The sequence below is a fragment of the Pantherophis guttatus genome, chromosome 2, assembly GCF_059756535.1.
Source record: "Pantherophis guttatus breed Tessera chromosome 2, ASM5975653v1, whole genome shotgun sequence".
Lineage (NCBI taxonomy): Eukaryota > Metazoa > Chordata > Lepidosauria > Squamata > Colubridae > Pantherophis > Pantherophis guttatus.
The window spans coordinates 241,290,838-241,311,885 of NC_142064.1; the positions used below are offsets into that span (position 1 = coordinate 241,290,838).

The following is a 21,048-nucleotide window of genomic DNA, read 5'->3' on the forward strand; positions in this document are numbered from 1 at the left end:
CAGTGGATATGGAAACAATTATACAAGAGCAAACAAGCAAATAACCTGCTTGCCATAATCCAGGATTATCCAAAAATCTTTCCCAGTACAGAAATATACTTGTACAATTTATTTACTTGTTACTGGGGGGGAGGGGGTGTGTGTGGAGGAAAGAATGACTCGTATAACTTTTAAAGCCAGGATTGCTGACTAAATGTAACTCCTAAATAAATTCATTATGAAAAAAATGACTACATCTGAACAATCCCACCTTGCTTCTAAACTGTGGGTGTAACTGTGCTGCTGTAAGAAATGGAAAATTATACCTATTTCTTCAGAAACAATAACAGCACTAATGCATGTAGAATTAGGAATAAAAGTTACTGTTCTAACAATGCAATTTTGATACCACTCTAGCTAAGAAAAGAATCACAGCAATGAAAAGAAGAAGAAGAAAAAAGAGGTTTAAAAAAGCAAACTTTTCTCGAAGGAGAGTACAGTATAATATATAAAGGGCCCAGATCAGACCACTTGTTTCAGAAAATCCAGTGCAGTAACATTGGCTTGGAGATATCTATAAATAGTGAGCTTTTCCTCTTAGCTTTGTGGAGTACAGAAAGCATGTGCTTTTCCAAAATATAGGTGGGAGACAGATATTTAAATCAGTAAAGGCTGAAAACTGCATTTTCCAACTAATTTTGTAAAAACTGGGAAAAATCTCATGATTTTATAAATTTAATTTCATATATGTATGCAGACAGGTAGCTCAAACTGGGGGGTTGTTAAGTGAGGCTGTCTCGCCTAACAGCCATCACAACATAAAACTGTAAGGCTGGATTATGGTCATACAGTAGGGATGCAGTAGGAACTGTTAAAAAGGTCTACACCAGGAGTGTCAAACTCAAGGCTGGGGGTTGGAACCGGTCTGGAGGGTACTTAGATCTGGCCTGCGGGGCCAACCTGGAAACAGTGAAGGACTGGCCCGCGGTGCCTCTGCCAGTGAAAACAGAGCTCAGGAAGGCTGCCTGCAGCCCTCCCGAGCTCTGTTTTTGCTGGCAAAGGGTTGCAGGAGGCCGTCACAACCGAAAACGGAGCTTGGGAGCCCGTTTTTGCTGGCAGAGCGCTTGGGCCACCACAGGCGTCCCTGACACGAGTGACATCAAGATGGCCATGCCCACTCTGGCCACACCCACCTCAGCCCCCCCCCCCCCCCGAGGTCAAACACAACCCTGGTACAGCCCTCAATGAAATCGAGCTTGACACCTTTGGTCTACACTCTTTGAATAGAAACGATCACTCCAAATCCCCAGTATACTAAGCACGCTCCCAATATTCAAAATCTGATAATATGCTGACACAATATTTTGCAGAAACTAATGGCCTATGTGGAGAAACCGCACACACACACAAACACACACACAAAATTCAGAATTGCAGCATTTTCAATTGTAATTATTTAATATAAGTATAAAGTCTATAACCAATAGACATGTTTATATTTTAGTAGAGTTTCTTAGAGAAAAAAGCCCCCATAATTGGTTCCTCTAGCAAACAATAACAATGCTACTGAGACCATACACAAAAATAATTCAACAATGACAATTTAAACAAGATGCCTTCCATGTTGCATCATGAAGCGCCAGCCTCGTGTACATTTTACTTCATAGCATTTCTGATTCTCACGGCCTCTGCGAGGAGAATTAAAAGGTGAGGTATGGAAACAATGCAAAAAACAATGAGTTCTGCCTCCTGCAACTTGGTGTCTGGATTGCCCAAGATTAATTGCTAACAGATCTTTGAAGGAAATATAATCCATCTGGAATCAAATAACAATGACAATTATATGCTATAATGGTACCTATCCCCCAGTGGGCAATCTTTTGTTGATGTCTGCCCACTGGCTAAGTCGTACGTCTACAAGAAATATGTGGGTCAAAAAGCAACAGTGAGAACTGGACGCGGAACCACTGATTGGTTCAAAATTGAGAAAGGAGTCCGGCAAGGCTGCATACTGTCGCCCTGCCTATTTAACTTATATGCAGAGCACATCATGAGAAAAGCGGAGATAGATGTATCACAAATTGGAATTAAAATTGCTGGGAGAAATATCAACAACCTCAAATATACAGATAATATCACTCTAATGGCAGAAAGTGAAGAGGAACTAAAGAGCCTCTTGATGCGGGTGAAGGAGGAGAGTGCAAAAGTTATCTTGAAACTCAACATTAAGAAAACTAAGATCATGGCATCTGGCCCTCTCAATTCCTGGCAAATAGATGGGGAAAAATGGAGGTAGTGACAGATTTTATTTTTCTGGGCTCCAAGATTACCGCACATGGGGACTACAGCCAAGAAATTAAAAGACGCTTGCTCCTGGGGAGGAAAGTTATGGCAAATCTAGACAGCATAGTAAAAAGCAGAAATATCATCCTGCCAACAAAAGTGTGTATAGTCAAGGCTATGGTTTTCCAAGTTGTAATGTATGACTGTGAAAGTTGGACCATAAGGATCGCTGAGTGCCAAAGAATTGAGGCCTTTGAACTATGGTGCTGGAGAGGACTCCTGTGACTCCTTGGACTTCAAGGTGATCAAACCAGTCAGTCCTAGAGGAGATCAACCTTGGCTGCTCTTTAGAAGGCCAGATCCTGAAGATGAAACTCAAATACTTTGGCCACTTAATGAGAAGGAAGGACTCACTGGAGAAGAGCCTAACTCTGGGAAAGATTGAGGGCAAAAGAAGAAGGGGACGACAGAGAATGAGGTGGCTGGATGGAGTTCACTGAAGCAGTCGGTGTGAGCTTAAATGGACTCCAGGGGATGGTAGAGGACAGGAAGGCCTGGAGGAACGTCCATGGGGTCGCGATGGGTTGGACACGACTTCACAACTAACAACAACAAAGACTTAGATTTTAAAATATCACCATCCATATTTGTATGTTTAAATTAAAAGCTCCTGGAGGACTCACAACCCAGCAGCCTAAAGACTTTCATCAGTTAGAAAGGAAATTCGGGTATCTTATAAAAGGAAAATTTGAGACACAAGGGGAGCAGAAACTTCAAAACTGGGCATTTCCTCTGTAACTCTTTAACCAATTTAGGATTGGAAGAACTGTCTTCAGCATCTGCACAGAGTCACTTCTAAAGAGAGATGTCATCGTTGACTTTAAATGCCTTGTATGGGCAAGGAAACTCTCTATAAACGCAGCACTGTAAACTTGTCAGACCTAATTAGAGCAGAAGGGAAACCAAGGCAGCTGTCCAGTTTTATGGGCAAAAAAGCCGTTGCTAGAATTTTATTGTTTGCAATCTTCACTTTCAATAGATTTCTGCTCTTATGACATGTCCACAATTGAAGAAGAAATGTGTTTTATGGACTGAATGAAGTGGAAAACACTACAGCATTCATCAATTTCTTCAAATGCATCAAAACAGTATTGTCGATCCAATACATTATAAAAAGCATCAATGTGGATTAGATCAATCTAATTGACGGAAGGAAACCTCTACACTGCACAGAGTAACAAAACCATATTAACAGCAATCTATAAGTCTAGGCTTACTTCAGATAACAATTCCCTTCTCAGAGCAGTCCATCATAACTATGTTTTTTTTTAAATTAAATAATGAAGTTGGGATATAGGGTTGCCAATAAATACATTCAATAATCTAAACTTTTGGAGGAGTCTCTAAAAAATTAAATGCATTTAAAATATTTGGCTGAAGGATAAGCTTTTATATTTTTCTCCTTATTAAGGTGAGATATTATAGCTTTGACCTTGCAAATTCACTAGAGAAGACCAATATTTGGTTCAAATGTGTTTTGCATCAACATTTTCATGGCTGTTGAGAGATGTACTGTGTTGTTTTGTAAGTTTGGGGAAGGCACCTGTAGCAGTAGAAAGGATTGCTTTAATGTATGTATGTATGTATGTATGTATGTATGTATGTATGTATGTATGTATTTATTTATTTATTTATTTATTTATTTTATTTTTTGTCAAACATGTACAAGATAACAAGTATAGGTATGAACATAAACATGAACAAAGAAAGTAAATATAGATAAATGGGGACAGTAAGACAGGGACGGTAAGCACGCTGGTGCGCTTATGCATGCCTCCTTTACGGACCTCTTAAGAATGGGGTAAGGTCCACGGTAGACAGTTTGAGATTGAAGCTGTGAGGGTTTGAGGCTGTAACAACGGAGTCGGGTAGAGCATTCCAGGCATTGACCACTCTGTTGCTGAAGTCGTATTTTCTGCACTAAGAGTTTGGAGCAGTTTACCTTGAGTTTGTATCTATTGTTTGCCTGTGTATTATTGTGGTTGAAGCTGAAGAAGTCGTTGACAGGCAAGATATTGTAACAGACAATTTTGTGTACTATGCTTAGATCAGACTGCAGGCGGCGCAATTCCAGATTGTCCAAGCCCAAAATTTCAAGCCTGGAGGCATAGGGATGAAGTATATCCCCAAATATACTGATTGTCTCTGCCTCTGGTTAGCCTTGATTCCTTCTGAGATTTTCTATCAGTTCCAATCTTGGTCACAAGCTGCAAAAAAGTACAGCCTCTAGCTCTTCTCAACCAAACATTACATTGAGCCTCTCTGCCTCTGTAGAACATCTGACATCAGTGCCTCTGATCATGGACTTTGTATTTCCGCGTCCTTGATCATGACAGCATCTCTTTCCCCTTTGCTATAATACAAACTAAACTGGACAATTTAGCCCAATTCAAAGTGTTGGGAGGATTGTTGTAGAATTGCACAGCAAGTACTCCATTCTGGTCTCACTTATCAGCCGGGGGATTAAGAGACTGGGGGCTGCATCCCTTCCAGTTCTTTGCCTAAACTACAGAAGCAGTTTTCATGCAGGACAACTTCTCTTCCTCTTCCTCTCTTTCTCTTCTCTCCTTCCTCTATCTTCCCCTACCCCCCCTCCCCAATCCTTTTAAAAACTGCTTCTTTCTTATGTTAATATAAGTTGAAGAGAAGAAACATTCTAGCAAATATGGGCAACCTGCGGTATTTTCCCCCTTTTGGTAACTGTTGAAAATTAATGGAGTTGTTTTTCTACCCCTTTGAGACAGAAAGCACATTAAAACTGAAGGATAAACCCTAGAATAAACAATCTAGTGTTTGAAAACCGTGACTGCCAAAGTAAAAATCAAAACCCCATCCATTTACCTGATCATCTACCTACTGAGCCTCTTTGATTCTCCTAATATCAAGTGAGGCCCTCAGCCCATGTCCAATTGTGTCATTCAATGTCACTCATCTGTCCTGTGCACCCCATTCATCCTACTACAGAGAATTAGAAGACTCTACAGGACACATCTGAGACATTGAGGACAAGCAGAATTACACTGGTGTGATGTTGGTTGTGATTCAATGCTAGCAGTGGCTGCAGCGAAGCAAGGGTGACATGAAGATGAGAAACCTGCAGTTGTTGAAGCTATTTTGACTGTCTTCGGAGGCATCTGCCTAACATATTTCTTGCCTTTTTCACTTCAAGAGGAAGAACTTGGAATCTTGCCTAGACAATTCAAAATGGTAGAAGGAGAATTCTCATCAGTTTGTTTTAGAAAAGACTCCTTCAGTCGTCTTTATTTAAACTGACTGAAATTTTGTGACATGCCAATGGTTACATATGTTTCGCATATGTTTATTTAATCTTTTTAGTTCATCCTGTTGTTGAAGGCTCAGGATTGACATATACATTTTATAAGATGGCTTCATATGCAGAAGAGGAGAATTAAAGGAAGTCCTTACTCATCCATAAATACAATTTTGTGTAGGATGCTGAAATTCATACAGGTAGTCCTTGACTTACAACCATTCATTTAGTGACCATTCAAAGTTACAACAACACTGAAAAAAGTGACTTAGCGCCATTTTTCACATTCATGACCATTGCAGCATCTGCATGGTCACATGATCAGAAATTCAGACACTTTGGCAACTGGAATGAATTTATGATGTTTGCAGTGTTCTAAGGTCATGTGATCACCTTTTGTAGTAATGTAACAAGCAAAGTCAATGGAGAAGCCATATTCACTTAACAACCATGTTATTAACTTAACAGCTGAAGTGATTCACTTAATTGTGGCATGAAAGGTTGTAGAACACTCACTTAAAACCGTCTTGTTTTTGCAATGGAAATTTTGGGATGTATTTGAATTGCAGTCATAAGTCGAGGGCTATCTATATAGTGTCCCTGGGTCCTGCAAAGTGTACACAAGCTAGTGAAATTATCTGGGTATAGAAAGAGTAGATTCAGTAGAGTTGGCACTGTAGATGTGGAGAAATATGGCATCCTTTTTCAGAGTCCATCAACTTGAATATTTTTAATATAACAGTCCAATATTTTTTAAAACAGTCCAATATTAAACACAAAGACAACAGTGGTGGGATTCAAAAAAATTTTTATGACCGGTTCTGTGGGCCTGGCTTGGTGGGCGTGGCAGGGGAAGGTTACTGCAAAATCTCTATTTCCTCCCGACCAGCTGGGACTCGGGAGGCAGTGAATAGATGTGGGCAGGGCCAGTCAAAGGTGGTATTTACTGGTTCTCTGAACTACTCAAAATTTCCACTACCGGTTCTCCAGAACTGGTCAAAACCTGCTGAAACCCACCTCTGAAATACAAACATCCATAACAATTCAGAATAACAGAATGGTCTTTTATATAAAATATAATTATAATACAAGAAACTGAGGTTAATTTCTCAGCCAGCTTTGTGTTCTACCAAGCAATGGGCCAGAATTACAACATCCTCTATTTCTCTTCCATGATATTATTACTCAGCCCACATGAAGAATTTCTTGCTTAGAAATCTGACCTACAATTTCCATACAACTGAAAGGAGAATGATAGGTCAGCAGTTAACAGGGTTCATATTCTTTCCTTTTTTGAAGCTGAAGACTATTATTGCTCTATTCAGGCAAGCAGCCAAGCCTATTACTAACCTATTAATAATAGCACAAAGGACTGAAAGCAGAGGTGTTGATTGTTGCTATAAAATTTCTCTAACTTGGAAGGTTCACATCAGCACCTTACACTTTCGCAGGTTTGCCTGAACCATCTTCTATAGAAAGAGAAAGTGGGGGGGGGGGAGAATTTCTGAAAAATCCTACAAAATTTCAAAATAAAGCAAATAGAAATTTCACAACAATCTTACAGTAAAATTGTTTGCTAGAATCAGACTATTCCTTTTTAAGATGTTATAAGGAGATTAGTTGCAGCAATCCCATTTTTTGTTGTCAGGTAATACCACATGGTTGCGGCATCCTGAAGTCCCGTGATTACTATTTGTGACTAGTTTTAAGAAAGATCTATTTAACTCGTATATATGCAACTACACAGACCCATCGTAAGACAATGTGGTACAGCAGTGTGCTAACTCTGAATCGTCATCGGATGAGGGGATATTAAACAAGGATCACCTGTACTTGCAAAAGTGGCTTTCAGGAGGAGAGATTTATTTTACTCTCTGAAGATTCAAAGTAATAGTTTATTTTATATAAAGTAATCTTATATTATATAATTAATGATTACAGTTAAAAAGTAAACTTAAAAACACATTTTTCCAGGTTACAGACTGGGGCATTCCAGATTCTATCAGGAATTTTCCAGTGGTGAGGAATACACTCTAGCTTATGATTATTATACACATAGAAAAAGTGTATCACTAAAGCACACCTATCCATTTTTGTTTTTAGGGTTTATATTGGTGCTTAATCAATTTTTTTCTGATAGAATGGTCGTTGCTTACCTGAACGACCCTTTTGTACACGCTGTGAGGACACTCCTCAGAATGGGATGCGATCACTCCTATTCGCACAGCTGAGTGTCAATCAAATCCCTCTGGAGCTGCATCCACCTCACTTCCTGCTTCCTCCTCAGACTTTTCACGAAGACAACTTGGTTCAATAGCAGCAGGATCGACCGCGAGAAACTCCATAAGGAAGACCCACAGGAAGCAGACAGCTAAAGAGGGAGAAAAAGCAGACCTCCACCAAAGCCAGGCACGGCCAAGAAAAAGGGAGGGACGGAGTGTCCTCACAGCGTGCACAAAAGGGTCGTTCAGGTAAGCAACGACCATTTTCCTACACGCTGTTCGGACACTCCTCAGAATGGGACATACCCAAGTTAGAGAAGAAGGGAGGGACTTAAGCCGTAGACTGGACTTGGGGAGAGATTACAGCCTGTAATACCCTTCTGCCAAAGGCAGCATCTGCAGAAGCAAACTTATCCAGCCTATAGTGACTTACAAAGGATGAAAGGGAAGACCACGTGGCCGCCCGGCAAATATCATCTACCGAAGCCTGGGTAGCCCAAGCCGCAGAGGTTGCGGCGCTACGAGTAGAATGGGGCAGTATACCACCCGGGACAGGGGCCTCTCTTAAGCCATATGCCTTGGATATACAGGCTTTGAGCCACCTGCCTACTGTAGCTGAAGAAACCTTCTGGCCCAGGGAAGAGGGAAGGAAGGACACCAACAGAGCCTCAGTCTTTCGAAAAGGGGCAGTCCTTTTAAGATATCTTCTCAATGCCTGTCGCACATCCAAGGTATGCCACCGCTTTTCAGCAGGATGACGCGGGTTCGGGCAAAAGTTAGGCAAGACGAGTTCTTGGGCTCGATGAAAGTGAGTATTCACTTTAGGAACAAAGGCCGGGTCGAGTCGTAGGACAACCCGGTCAGGATAGAAGATGCAGAGATCACTCCTCATGGACAAGGCAGCAATTTCGGATACTCTGCGCGCTGAAGTTATTGCCAACAAAAAGGCCATCTTTAAGGACAAGTAGCGTAGACTGGACGAAGCGATGGGTTCGAACGGAGGACCCGTCAGGGCCTGCAACACCAAGGAAAGGTCCCAAGTGGGGTAGCGGTGAATTGGCGGAGGCCGCAAGTTTGAGACCCCTTGGAGGAAGGAACGGATCCTGGGGTCCTGAGACAAAGGAACACGAGAGTCTCCTGACAGGACAGTCGCCAGAGCCGCCACCTGTCGGCGTAGAGTCGCGGGAGCCAAGCCCTTGGAGAATCCCGCATGCAGAAAACACAGAATGTCCGGAACAGAAGCCGTTGTGGGATCTACGTGATGATCCCCGCACCATCTCGTGAAGGCAGTCCATGAGGCGTTATAAATACGAATTGTTGATGGTCTTCGAGCTGCCTGAATAATGGAGATAACGTCGTCAGACAGATTGTCCTTGATGAGCTTTATGCGCTCAAATGCCACACGGCTAATCGAAGCCATTCTGGTTCCGGATGACGGATGGCTCCTTGAGTTAGTACTATTTTGTCGGGTGGAATCCTCCACGGTGGCTCGACCGACAAATTCTTGAGGTCGGCGAACCACTCTCGACGGGGCCAATACGGTGCTACCAGTAGAAGGTTCGCCCGTTCGTGAATGACCTTCCGCACGACCTTGGAGATGATAGGAAGGGGAGGGAAGGCATAAAGAAGGCCCCGGGGCCACTGACTCCGAAGAGCATCCAGCCCCTCCGCTGCTGGACATGGATAGCGGGAGAAGAATCTCGGCAATTGGGTGTTCTGAGCCGTCGCAAACAGGTCCACTAGGGGACGGCCGAACCTCCTGGACAGGTCCTGGAACAAGCCGGGGTCCAACTTCCACTCGGCGTGATCTATTTGGTCTCTGCTGAGCCAATCTGCCTCTCGATTGAGAGTCCCCGAGATGTGTTCGGCTTTTATCGACGAGAGGTGGAGCTCCGCCCATGACAGAAGACGCTCCGCCTCCTGCATTAGTGTCCAGGAGCGGGTCCCCCCTTGTTTGTTGATATGGGCCTTGGTGGCCACATTGTCCGTTAGAATCAGAAGGTCCTGGCGATATACAAGGCGTTTGAAGTGTATCAGGGCGAGTCGGACCGCTCTGAGCTCTAGCCAATTTATATTGTGCAGCTTTTCCGCCGACGACCAGGCACCTTGGGCTAGCTGACGGTCGAGGTGAGCCCCCCAGCCTCGCAGACTTGCGTCCGTGGTCAACACCATCCGAGCTGGTTCCAGAAAGGGGGAACCCTTGTTGAGGGCCGGAGACAGCCACCACCTCAGGGAAAGGCGAACGTGAGCTGGAACCTTCACCTTGAGAAGCGACTCCGCTCGACCTTGTCTCTGGTAAGGGAGCAGGAACCATTGGAGGCGACGAAGATGGAAACGCGCCCACGGAACAATGTCTATGCAAGATATCAACTTTCCCAGAAGCTGGGAGAGAGACAGTAAGGTCACAGTCCGGTGTAGCAAGACTTGAGATGTCAGTTCCCGAATGCTGGCTTGTCTGTCGGGAGATAGGGAGACCACACACAGCGTCGAATCTATCGTTGCTCCAAGATGAAGGATACTCGATGTGGGAACAAGATGGCTTTTGGCAAGATTCAAAGTGAACCCGTGGTCTTGAAGGGACTGAAGTACTAGCTCCCGGTCCTGGGTCGCCTGTTCGGGAGAAGACGACAGGATCAAAATGTTGTCGAGGTAACATGCCAGACGAACCGGAACCTCTCTGAGCGACGCCGCTACTGCTGCTAGCAACTTTGTAAACGTCCTCGGGGCGGACGAAAGGCCAAATGGCATAGCCCGATATTGAAAGTGGTGGTCTCCAAACGCAAACCGGAGGAACTTCCTGTGCGACTGATGAATGGGGACGTGCAAGTACGCTTCCTTTAGATCTACAGTTTGCATCAGATCTCCCCGACGAATGCAGCCCAGTAGAGACTTGAGGGAATGCATTTTGAACCGACGGTACAAGATGTGTTGATTGAGACGTCGAAGGTTCAAAATGCCTCTCCAATCGCCCGAGGATTTCGGTACCAGGAATAGTGTTGAATAAAAGCCGGTTTTGAGTTGACCTAATGGAACCTGTTCTATGGCCTGGATTTGCAACAGATGGTGAATTTCGAGTAACAGCAGAGATCGCTTCTCCGGCTGAAGTGGCCAAGGGCATTGAAAGTAAAAGTCCTGTGGCATGGTGGTGAATTCCAAACGTAACCCTTCGGTGACAGTTTGGACAATCCAGGCATCCGAGGTGGTAGTTGGCCACAGGTGAGAGAATGCCTGGAGCCTGCCCCCGATTGGGACCGGAGGCGGTGAGTCACTTACCGCGCCTGGAAAAACGGCCCGCCGACTGTCTGAAAGGTTGCCTGAAGTTGGAATGTCGGCGACCGCGGTCACAAAAGGGCGCCCTGTCCGAAGTTGACTGGAACTGAGACTGCGAAGATCTGTAGTAAGAGGCGCCCCCGGCGCCTTGCTCTTGTCGAAAGGGCAGTCGATTATAAGGTACATAGCGCCTCTCCTGGCGTCGGAAAGACGTGGGTAACACCTTCTTCTTATCCCTATTCTCGACCAACACAGAGTCCAGGGATGAGCCAAATAAGGCAGGGCCTTTGTAAGGGGCCGCAGTCAAGCGCCATTTGGACTTGGCGTCAGCTCTCCAGTTACGGAGCCACAAGAGACGTCTTGAAGATACTGTCGAAGCTAAGGCCCGGGAAGCGAATTTGGCTGCGTCCAAGGATGCGTCGGCTGAATATTCAGCAGCTGCGACCAGTTTGGCCAGGTCCTGCTGTAATCGTGCATCCTCCGGGGGAAGTCTGTCCTTCAATTGACGTAACCACACCAGCGACGCCCGATTAAAAAATGATGAAGAGGTTGCAGCACGAATGGCCCAAGCCGCCGCTTGGTGTGTTTTACGAAAACCCATTTCGGCCCGTTTGTCCTCAAACTTGAGGCCATCCCCCGCCTCACCTACCAGGATGGAAGACGATGTGAGACTCGCCACCGGATCATCAATTGTAGGCAACTGCAAAAGGGCATCCAGCGCAGGAGCCGAAGCATAGAGCTTTCGATCAAATGAGTTCGGACCTGATGACGAGGCGGGGCGGTCCCAAGGCTTTTGAACAACCTGGCAAAAAAGATCCGGGCAGGGAACAAAATCCTCATCAGGTTGAGGTAAATTGAACAAGTTACTACTGGGACCAGATGGAGTAGAAGAAGAGGAACCCTGAAGAGGAGTGGACTCCATATTAGTGGCAGCTTTTGCCTTGCGTAGGAGAGAGCGAAACAAAGAAGGCTTAAATAGTCCCGGAAAGGCCGGCTTGTCCTGAATCTCTTCTTCATCCTCTGACATCTCAAAATCTTCTAGGAAATCGTCCTCCCGGGCTGATTCAGGCACAAGGCTACAGGCAACCGATTGCTGCTGATGTTGTGCACCAGGAGGATGCATGGAAAAGGCAGAAGTAGTGGGGCACGTAGGAGCAGGGAAGGCACCAGTGGCTTGTTGCAACCCCATTTGATACATATGGGACATGGCCTGAGTAAAAAAGGACTGAAAATCCACAGGCTGAGGAAACCCTGGGCCCGCTTCAGGGCGGAGGCCGGCTGCAGTGGGTGTAAAGGAAGCTTCAGGGCCTGGCCTAGAAGCTTGAGAAAAATGGCTTGCAAAACTAGAGGAGCGGGACCTAACACTGGCCCTTGACTGATTAGTCGCAGACATTGGAGCCTCCTGAGAGGTTGATGGGCCATCCTCCCTCAGACCACTGACCAACAATTCTACATTATGAGAGGCCGAGGGCTCACAGGTCACCTCATGGCTCAAGCCTTCAGGAATTGGTCCTTGACCAGGGTCCTGGGCCCGTTGCCTAGCCTTAGCAAACTGCTTTTCTAATGCTTTATGCCTCCTTTGGGCATCTTTATCTGCTGTGGCAGATTTGGAGGACTTTGTCTGCCTGGAAGCCTTAGATTTCTTCCCCCTGAGCTGTCTAGGGGAAGGTACTGGGGGGGGAGAGGGACTCCTGTCCATATCAGAAGAAAGGGCACCTTCCTCCCTGTCATCCATGATCAATCACCCCAATGAATTATTAATTAATTAATTGTAAATAGAAACTTATCAATTCTATATATATGATTGAATATTAGTAATATAAATTGTAATATATATATATATATATATATATATATATATATATATGCTCTGTTATTATTATTATTTAATTTAATTTTATTTTTATTTTTTATTTGTAATAAATACCCTAAGTATCTACAACCAAAATCAGTGTAACAATATAACAAGGCAACGGCCCTTTTTCCTTTTTTTTTTTTTTTATTAAGAATGTAAATTAATTTAAGCAATAAGTACTTCCCTGGAACTTTCAGGCACCCCTCTGCAGGCCGTTGTGAATTGCAGGTACGAGCAGGACAGCGTCCCCACCTGCCAGCAATCTAGCGACCCTGGAAACCAAAGCCCAGGTCGCTATGGCCTCGGAGATCCAAAAGCGGTGCCGATGATCAGGGCCCAAAATGGCGGCCCGCGAGGCGAATTTCCAAAAGTCCTAAGCCAGGCGAAACAAAGCGCCTGCGGCCGGACTGAAGCTGCAGCAAAGGGAGCAGTCACAATTTTCCAGACAGCTGATGAGTATGCCAGCCGGCAGGGACTCAAGCCGATCGATCAAATGGCCACTAAGGCAAACCGGAGCCTCGCAAAGTGACTGGCAGCAAAATGGCGGCAATGGCGGCAAATGGCGGGAAAATTAGTTAAAATTAAAGCGCCAGCCAAGTCAAGCCGCAAGCGGCGGCCGGAGCCCCAAACCGCCGCTACGCGCTTAAAACCTCTCCAAGCGAAGGCAAACGAAGCGCAGCACCTTTAAACAGTAAATAAATAGTATTTAGCCAATTCAGTAAAGTAAAACTAAATTAAGAACAAAATGTAATCAAGAGAACAGACACTCGATGCCATTGCAATGGCTGAGTGAAAAAGTCTGAGGAGGAAGCAGGAAGTGAGGTGGATGCAGCTCCAGAGGGATTTGATTGACACTCAGCTGTGCGAATAGGAGTGATCGCATCCCATTCTGAGGAGTGTCCGAACAGCGTGTAGGAAAAAAAGAACACAATTGCAGAAAAATTCTTGCAACTGCATGTATTTACCTGTAGTCCATATGTTTGTACCTGGTTGCAATATTACCAATAAATATTAATGAGAATTAATAGCGTAAAACAACAGATCTACTATTACTTGCAATTTTGATAATTTTGTATAGTCTGGCACTTAGATCATTACCGTTACATTATCTGAAAGTTCATCCATCTGTTTATGTTCAATAATTCTTCATATAGAATAGAATAGACTTTTTATTGGCCAAGTATGATTGGACACACAAGGAATTTGTCTTGGTGCATATGCTCTCAGTGTACATAAAATAAAAGATATTCATACATATTCATACATATTAAAAAAGAAAAAGGTGAAAGGTGTCTCAATTTGGTTGGAATTAAAACTAGATTCAGGAAAGATTCAAAGACTCTGTGAGTTTTGGTCCTGTTTTAGGCATGAAGGCCAGCTGCTGACTTTCTCTCTCTCTCAGCCCAATCCACCTCACAGGGTTATTGTTGTGGGGAAAACAGGAGAAGGAAAGTGTGTTGGATATGTTTTCTGTCTTGAGTTTTTTGTCAAAATAATGTAGGTGGGATATAGATTAAAAGACTAAAAAAGCTAAATAAAATAGACAGCAGCTACCGTGTTTCCTGTAAGACAGGGTCTTATATTTTTTTGAACCCTGAAATAAGTGCTTGGCCTTATTTTCGGGGAGGTATTATTTTGGGGCGCATGGAACAAGACGGGGTTCCTCTTGCCGTCTTACCTGATTTCCAGCTCTGTCTTCCTAACCCTAACCAGAGGAAATGGTGGGAACCGGCTGCACATACATTTAAATATTTTCGGGGAGGGCTTATTTTCTGCAGAGGGCTTATTTTCAGGGCGGGCTTATTTTTGGGGAGGTGCTTATTTTCAGGTAAACACGGTAGTATACAGAAGATAAAGAAGAGAGTGATAGAACCCATTCATAGTTTCATTTATTGATTTCAATCATTCAGACAATTATTTGATTGCAGGCTTCTGATTGCATTTTAAAGTTTGTATTCCTAGACCTAGGCCTTTGTGGAATAGTTATTCTTTATAGACATACCAGTAAACATAATCAAAAAATACATTGCTAAAACATCATAGAAAGTTGACTTTAACCACTCAAGTTTTACTAGCATTAAAAACAGAAAAGGACAATGCTGGTGATTTAACTTCACAGTAATGTTTGTTTTTTCTGTCAAGTATAAAACCTATTGGTTAAGAAAGGAGCCAACATTTTTATTTATTTTTTGGCTAACATGAGAGATTAAAAATCAGAGGGTGTATGTTGTTTAATCCCCCCCCCCGTTCTCTGACCTCTAGAACACTTTAAGTAAATTTTGTGGTAAAGCAAAGACCACGAGCACAGAGGGTGTCTGAGACAGTCATAGTGTCTGAATATGCTTTTTGTGGTATTGGCAACATTGCTTTGATTAAGGATTGGCCCATTTGTACACTTTTATTTTCCTTCCCCCAAAATACTGTAACCGAATTAAATAATGCAGAGGCAACTGATCTTACTTATATATGTTTAAAAGATTTTATACTGTAAGTCCAGTTTCATTTTGAAGTGTAATTATATATCTTCATCTCTTCATGATCCATGCACAATTCAGTAGACAAAATATTTTAGGCTTCTAAATTTCATGGGAAAAGAGGGTTAAAAAAATTATACTCTGTCTAGAGTCTGTTCCTCAATCTCTTATAAGATATATGAAAAGATTGAGACAGCCAGAATCTCCTGCAGGGGAATGTGAGAAGTAAAGTAAGTGACGATACTGGCTTTTGTTCAACAACTGTTAATACACTTTGTGACTCCTTCAAAATCCAGTTTGGAAAGTCAGCATTTCAGCAGCATTTGGAGATATAGTAATGGCTTCTGCCCAGACCACATAAAGCCTCTTCACAGATCACAGAATGTTTTCCAGATCACAGCTCATGAAAACTAGAATATCAGTACATGGAGTCCTCGTCTTACTACCGTATGGAGCCTGCGCAGCTGTGATGGTCATAAAGTGGGTCATCATGTGACCAACCTGTTTTTATGAGCCTTTTGAGGTGGTCGTTAAGCAAATTCTATTTGCTATGGGGTGTTTTTGCCAAAAACTGGAATTAAACACTGGAATGTTTTTTTGGCAAAAACGTTGCAAATTGCAGTTATGTGATGGTGGGATACTGCAAATGGCAGTAAACGCGGACCAGCTGCCGAGCATCCAAAATCCGGTCATGTGACCATGGAGGGGTGGGGCTGGCCATCAGAACTTTGGAACCAAGTGGTATCTTTGGGGTGGTTCATCATAACTCCGAACAGGTGCTAAGGGACTGGTCGTAAGTAGAGGACTGATTCTTTCTCAGGTGGGATACGACGTTACTTAGGAGACAAACTCAAGATATATCAAGACTGAGAAATTGTGTGGGTGCCCATTTCTAATTAATGTGTCTGCCTTATTTTATACAAAATATGAGATTTTGTTTTACATAATTTAAGAGAAGCTGAATAGGCCTTCAAGCCTTTTTCTTCTGACTTCCCCCTGCTAGATGTGGAAAAAGTATTTGGCATAATGGTACACAAATAGAGAATATGCAGTCCCTAAGTTCAGTGCATTTCTTTTTCTATTAAAAAGAGGATAATTTATAGCCTACCTTACATATAAACTGAGAAACCAAGTCCAGTTCAAGCTTCCAAAACCTTGTTAAAGTCAAGAGGAACTCCAATACTTGGCAAATTATGAATTATGTCTGTCCAAGACTTTTTTTTAGGCAGCATGTATACAGTTCTGTGTGTTGTTCATTAAAACCACTAGGAAGCTTTTACTCAAAGAAATGGGCTTTTTACTCAGACAAAGGGATAGCAAGGCAACCAAAACCTAAGGCTCCAAGCTCAACTATAGAAGCTGCGTGCAAACTTTATACCAGAAAATGTCCTCTGGTTTATGTTTGACTGATTCAGTGGTTCGATTTCAAGATGACATTGAAAAGGGCAGGGAATAATATTCTTACTTCTATTTCTGAGATCAATGTTTCAAAAAATAATGATTGCAGAGTCTTAAAAGAGAATTGGAACAAAATCTTCAAGTTACATTTTCAAGTAATTTCACTGCCTGAAATAGTAATGATATTAATAAGTACCTAATGTTCGTTAATTTCTTCCAGTGACTTTACACACTATTGGCAAAGAAAAAGGAAAGATGGAAAGGTTTGCGTTTAATGAGTAAGTGCACTATAGTCTAAAAATAGTAAAAAATGTAAAGACATGGGAGGAGACTGAAATATCATGAAGGAGGAAGAGAAGTTTTATGTATTAAAATAATTTCATGCAATGTAAGTAAGTACATGACCGAACTGAATAAGTGAACCAGTATTTACAAAGATTTAGCAGTTTCCTCAAACTGAACTCTTCCAGAAATGTCGAATTATGACTTCCATCATCTCCAATCACCATGACAACTGGCCACGCAGCTGTTTGTGAGGGAGTATATCATAATTGCCCTGGGGAAGGCTACTATAACATCTTCAGCTATTTAATCATTCATACAACCATTTTATTTTACCCTGCCTCTGAATGAATTGTTAATTTCTAAGAAAAGACTCCAGATGTTAGGATAGCTCAGCCATAATGAGAAGAACAACAAAAGATTCAGAACTTTTCAAAAACCATTGTAACTTCAAAAAGTCACTAAGCGAAAGTCGAGGACTACCTGTATTCAATTTGGGTGAGTTTTACTTGGCAGCAACCCGAGAGTATAATTGTTACTCCTATTTGCACCTTCCTTCCCTCCACCTTCAGGACCTGAGGCTGACCATTTTGCAGGGTTTTTGCCACTCAATCTTGAGCTGCCCCTAATTTGAGATTTCTATCAGACCATTACACTTCCCCTCCCTGCCCCCTTGTCAGATGTATGGGATGGGTGGCACTTGAGACATCTGAAAGGAAATTATTTTAAAGCAGGCTGTTATAATAGGGCAAGGTGGCTCTTTAAGAATTCAATTAACTTTCAGGCTCTTTTGCAATCCATCATCCCAGAGCATGTCCTGCCACTCTTCATTCCAGGCAGAGTGTCCAGAGACTGCCCAGATGTTTCAGCCTCCGGTTCTCCTCCGTGGAAAGTTTCCGCCTGGAGGCTGCTGCGCATAGACGTTCTGTTCTCCTGACTCTCCTTAATCTAGAGTCCTGTCAGAGCTGTCACATGAAGAGTGAATCATGGGCCTTACCGAGAGCCCTTGAGCCTGGAGAGGAGCTCAGGGCAGGCAGCTGCACAAAACCCCGCACCCAAATGCACGTTCTCCTCACAGAGTTTTACAGCTCAACCTTTGGATAATCCCAGAAGCTGACTGACAGGCCCTGTTTGTTCAATAACAGAAATTTGCCAAAAACAAATTGGCTGTCTTTCAAACTGACACCCTGGCCTGGGCTCCTTAGACTCACCTTCTTCTCCCCGGTTCCCCCCACCTCCACCCTTCTCCACATTCCATCTTCTTCACTCTAAACAAACCAGAATTATAAAAGAATGTGGCTGCCTTGCTGGCCTTCATAGAGTTGCACTCTGTCCCTCCTCCCTGCTTTTCTTCTTCTATGTTTCCCAGGATAACATATAATCCTTTGCACCTGCAAATGCTCCACAGACTGCAGACTGCCAAGAATCCACCACGTGTCCTTGCTTCCATGACCAAAGTTCCTGTGTTTAAAGAGAGAGAGAGAGGAGGTGGGTGGACAAAATGTTAGTCTCTGCCTTGCTTGCAGCTTGCTACTTTCATATCAGGGTGAGTGGGTGCTAGAGTTTTAAATGGCTATTTTTGTGGCATCTTCATTTATAGAATGAGTAGGTCTCTTTTACCCACCATTCACCCCCACCCACCCTGCCAAAAAGCCACATGTAAAAGGGGTTGATCTGAGGAATGATAAACAGCACTGAAGCTTGTTTGCAGAGAGTTAAATACATATTTGTTTCAGCCTGGATAAAATGCAATTTTGCAGATACTGCCCGGATCTTTCTTCCTCTTGGGAAGATAAAACATGAACAAAAAAATACTGGAAAAAAATACCAGCAGTGACTTCCAAACTGAATATTCATGCCAAACAATATTTTTTCCAAACATCTTTGGCTTATATATTAATAGCATTAAGATATACTAAGTTGAGAAGTCCCAAAGCTAAGCAATCATCACTAATAGCAGTAATCTTAATGAGGCAAAAAAATGGCCAGAAAATAGTAACTTGCCCTAGACAACCCGCTAACTCTGTGTTTCTCCACCTTCGCAACTTTAAAACATGTGGACTTCAACTTCCAGAATTCCCCAGCCTAGAGAATTTGGGAAGTTGAACTCCACATGTCTTAAAGTTGCCAAAGTTGAGAAACATTGCTCTAACTATAGGTATGGCTAAATTGTTTAGATGGTATAGGGTTTTATATATCTAATAGCTGAGCTGTGGATCTGTATTCCCACCTGACCCACATTTTGGGCAGAAACATCTAAACTGAAAGCTAATTTACAGTTTCAAAAATAATAACTAATTATGAGCACATTCTCCTCCAGTCTCCCCAGAAAACTGATTGACAAGCAGTTGTATCAATTCTTTAAACAGCAGCCCTAATTCCAGGGCATTTAAAAAGAAAAAAATTCTGAAGAATGCTGGAGAATGAAATTTCAACAGCCAAGTCTTGTATCAGTAGATAGAGCATATCCAAAGCAAGGCTCATCTCACAACCACAAAAGCCACAACTATTTCTGGAGAAAACTGCGATTCAAAAGTTCAAACTGAGACTAGCCTTCTTTGTGATGCCTTCCAGATGTTTTGGAATACCTTAGCTGCTTTCACCAGCATGGCCAGGTATAAGGAATGGTGGAAGTTTCATCAGAAAACATCTAAGGGCACCAGATTATGAAGAGGTATTACAGGTAGTATTATCTCTAACCTAGGCACATGCTAACTTCTAAAAAAGTTGAACTGAGAGACAAGAACCAAGAAAACTGGACAACAACCTTCCATATAAGAAGTCAAAGCAATTTAGATGACCATGGCCAAAGGGAGAATGCAAACTGGCCAACAGGAAATAAGATAATCCCCTTACAAAGAGGCCAATTTAATTATGGTGTTTCCACAAGGCAGGGAAAGCCCTACTCTCTGAATCATTTAAAAATAGACCACAGAATGCAGCACTTGAGAGCATACTACAGGGAATTATTCACCACTGGCACTTGACATAAATGAGCTAACATGTTTCTTTCCATTTCCTTGTTTTACATGGAGAGCCAGCTGAAAATGTGAAAGGAAAAAGGGAGGAAAAACCCCTATCTGTTAAAGGGGAGGAGAATGGTTTATAACAATTACAAAGTCTACAAAGTTTGGTGGAATTTTTAACCTAGAGAACAAGGATGTGTATATATTTTCTTGAGGAGTGCATTCAGAACTTTAAACCAAAAATGGGTTAAAAAAATTAGTTATCTTACTCTGTCCTCTCCCCTCTCTCTCCCTCCCACACATACTTCCTTCTTTTCCACACATACTGTACTTCTCTCTTTTTCCATTCTCTTCCCTTCCACAAATTTATCAGGGTGGGACTGAAGGCTTCCACCTGAGATGTGAGCCAATCAATGGAAGAAATCTACTCTCCCACTACATATACAATATATGCTTGCTATTCTTCTCTCCTGTCAATTCCCTTCCCCTCCTTCCGTTTTTTCCCCTCCTTTCCATCTTCCTTCTCATACTGGTCTCTCCTACGTGTAATTAGGCAGAATGTCATATGTAAAATTTTGCATGGCATTTTATTCATTTATGCTACATATAACATTGGGAGCTTGGGAAGATAGATGTGGATAGAAAGGAATCCCATAATAAGACTGTATGGTACCTTTTGAATGTGATTAAAAAATCCCTTGGAGTCTGTTGCTTAACTTGGTTATGGTAGTAAGTGAGATGAAAGATCTCTAAATTAGAATGTAGAGGGAGGATGGATGGATGGATGGATGGATGGATGGATGGATGGATAGATAGATAGATAGATAGATAGATCTAGACAGACAGACAGACAGACAGACAGACAGACAGACAGATATAGACAGATAACTCTGGCACTAGGAAAACCAAGGATTACTCTAACTATGGTATAGTTTTTAGACATTCTGTCTCAAGATGCTATTTTGTTGTGAAATATACAGCAAATTCT

General features: G+C 42.7%; 1 protein-coding gene across 2 annotated transcripts in view; it reads right to left on the reverse strand.

Moving 5' to 3' along the window:
- The window catches only part of SLC25A26 (solute carrier family 25 member 26), a 144,488-nt gene that overhangs the window by 12,913 nt on the left and 110,527 nt on the right, over nt 1-21,048 (reverse strand). For both annotated transcript variants that reach the window (XM_034440612.3, XM_034440613.3), the window contains one exon: nt 18,486-18,555. In XM_034440612.3, the coding sequence (XP_034296503.2) occupies nt 18,486-18,555 (70 nt within the window). The remainder of the gene's footprint in view (nt 1-18,485; nt 18,556-21,048) is intronic.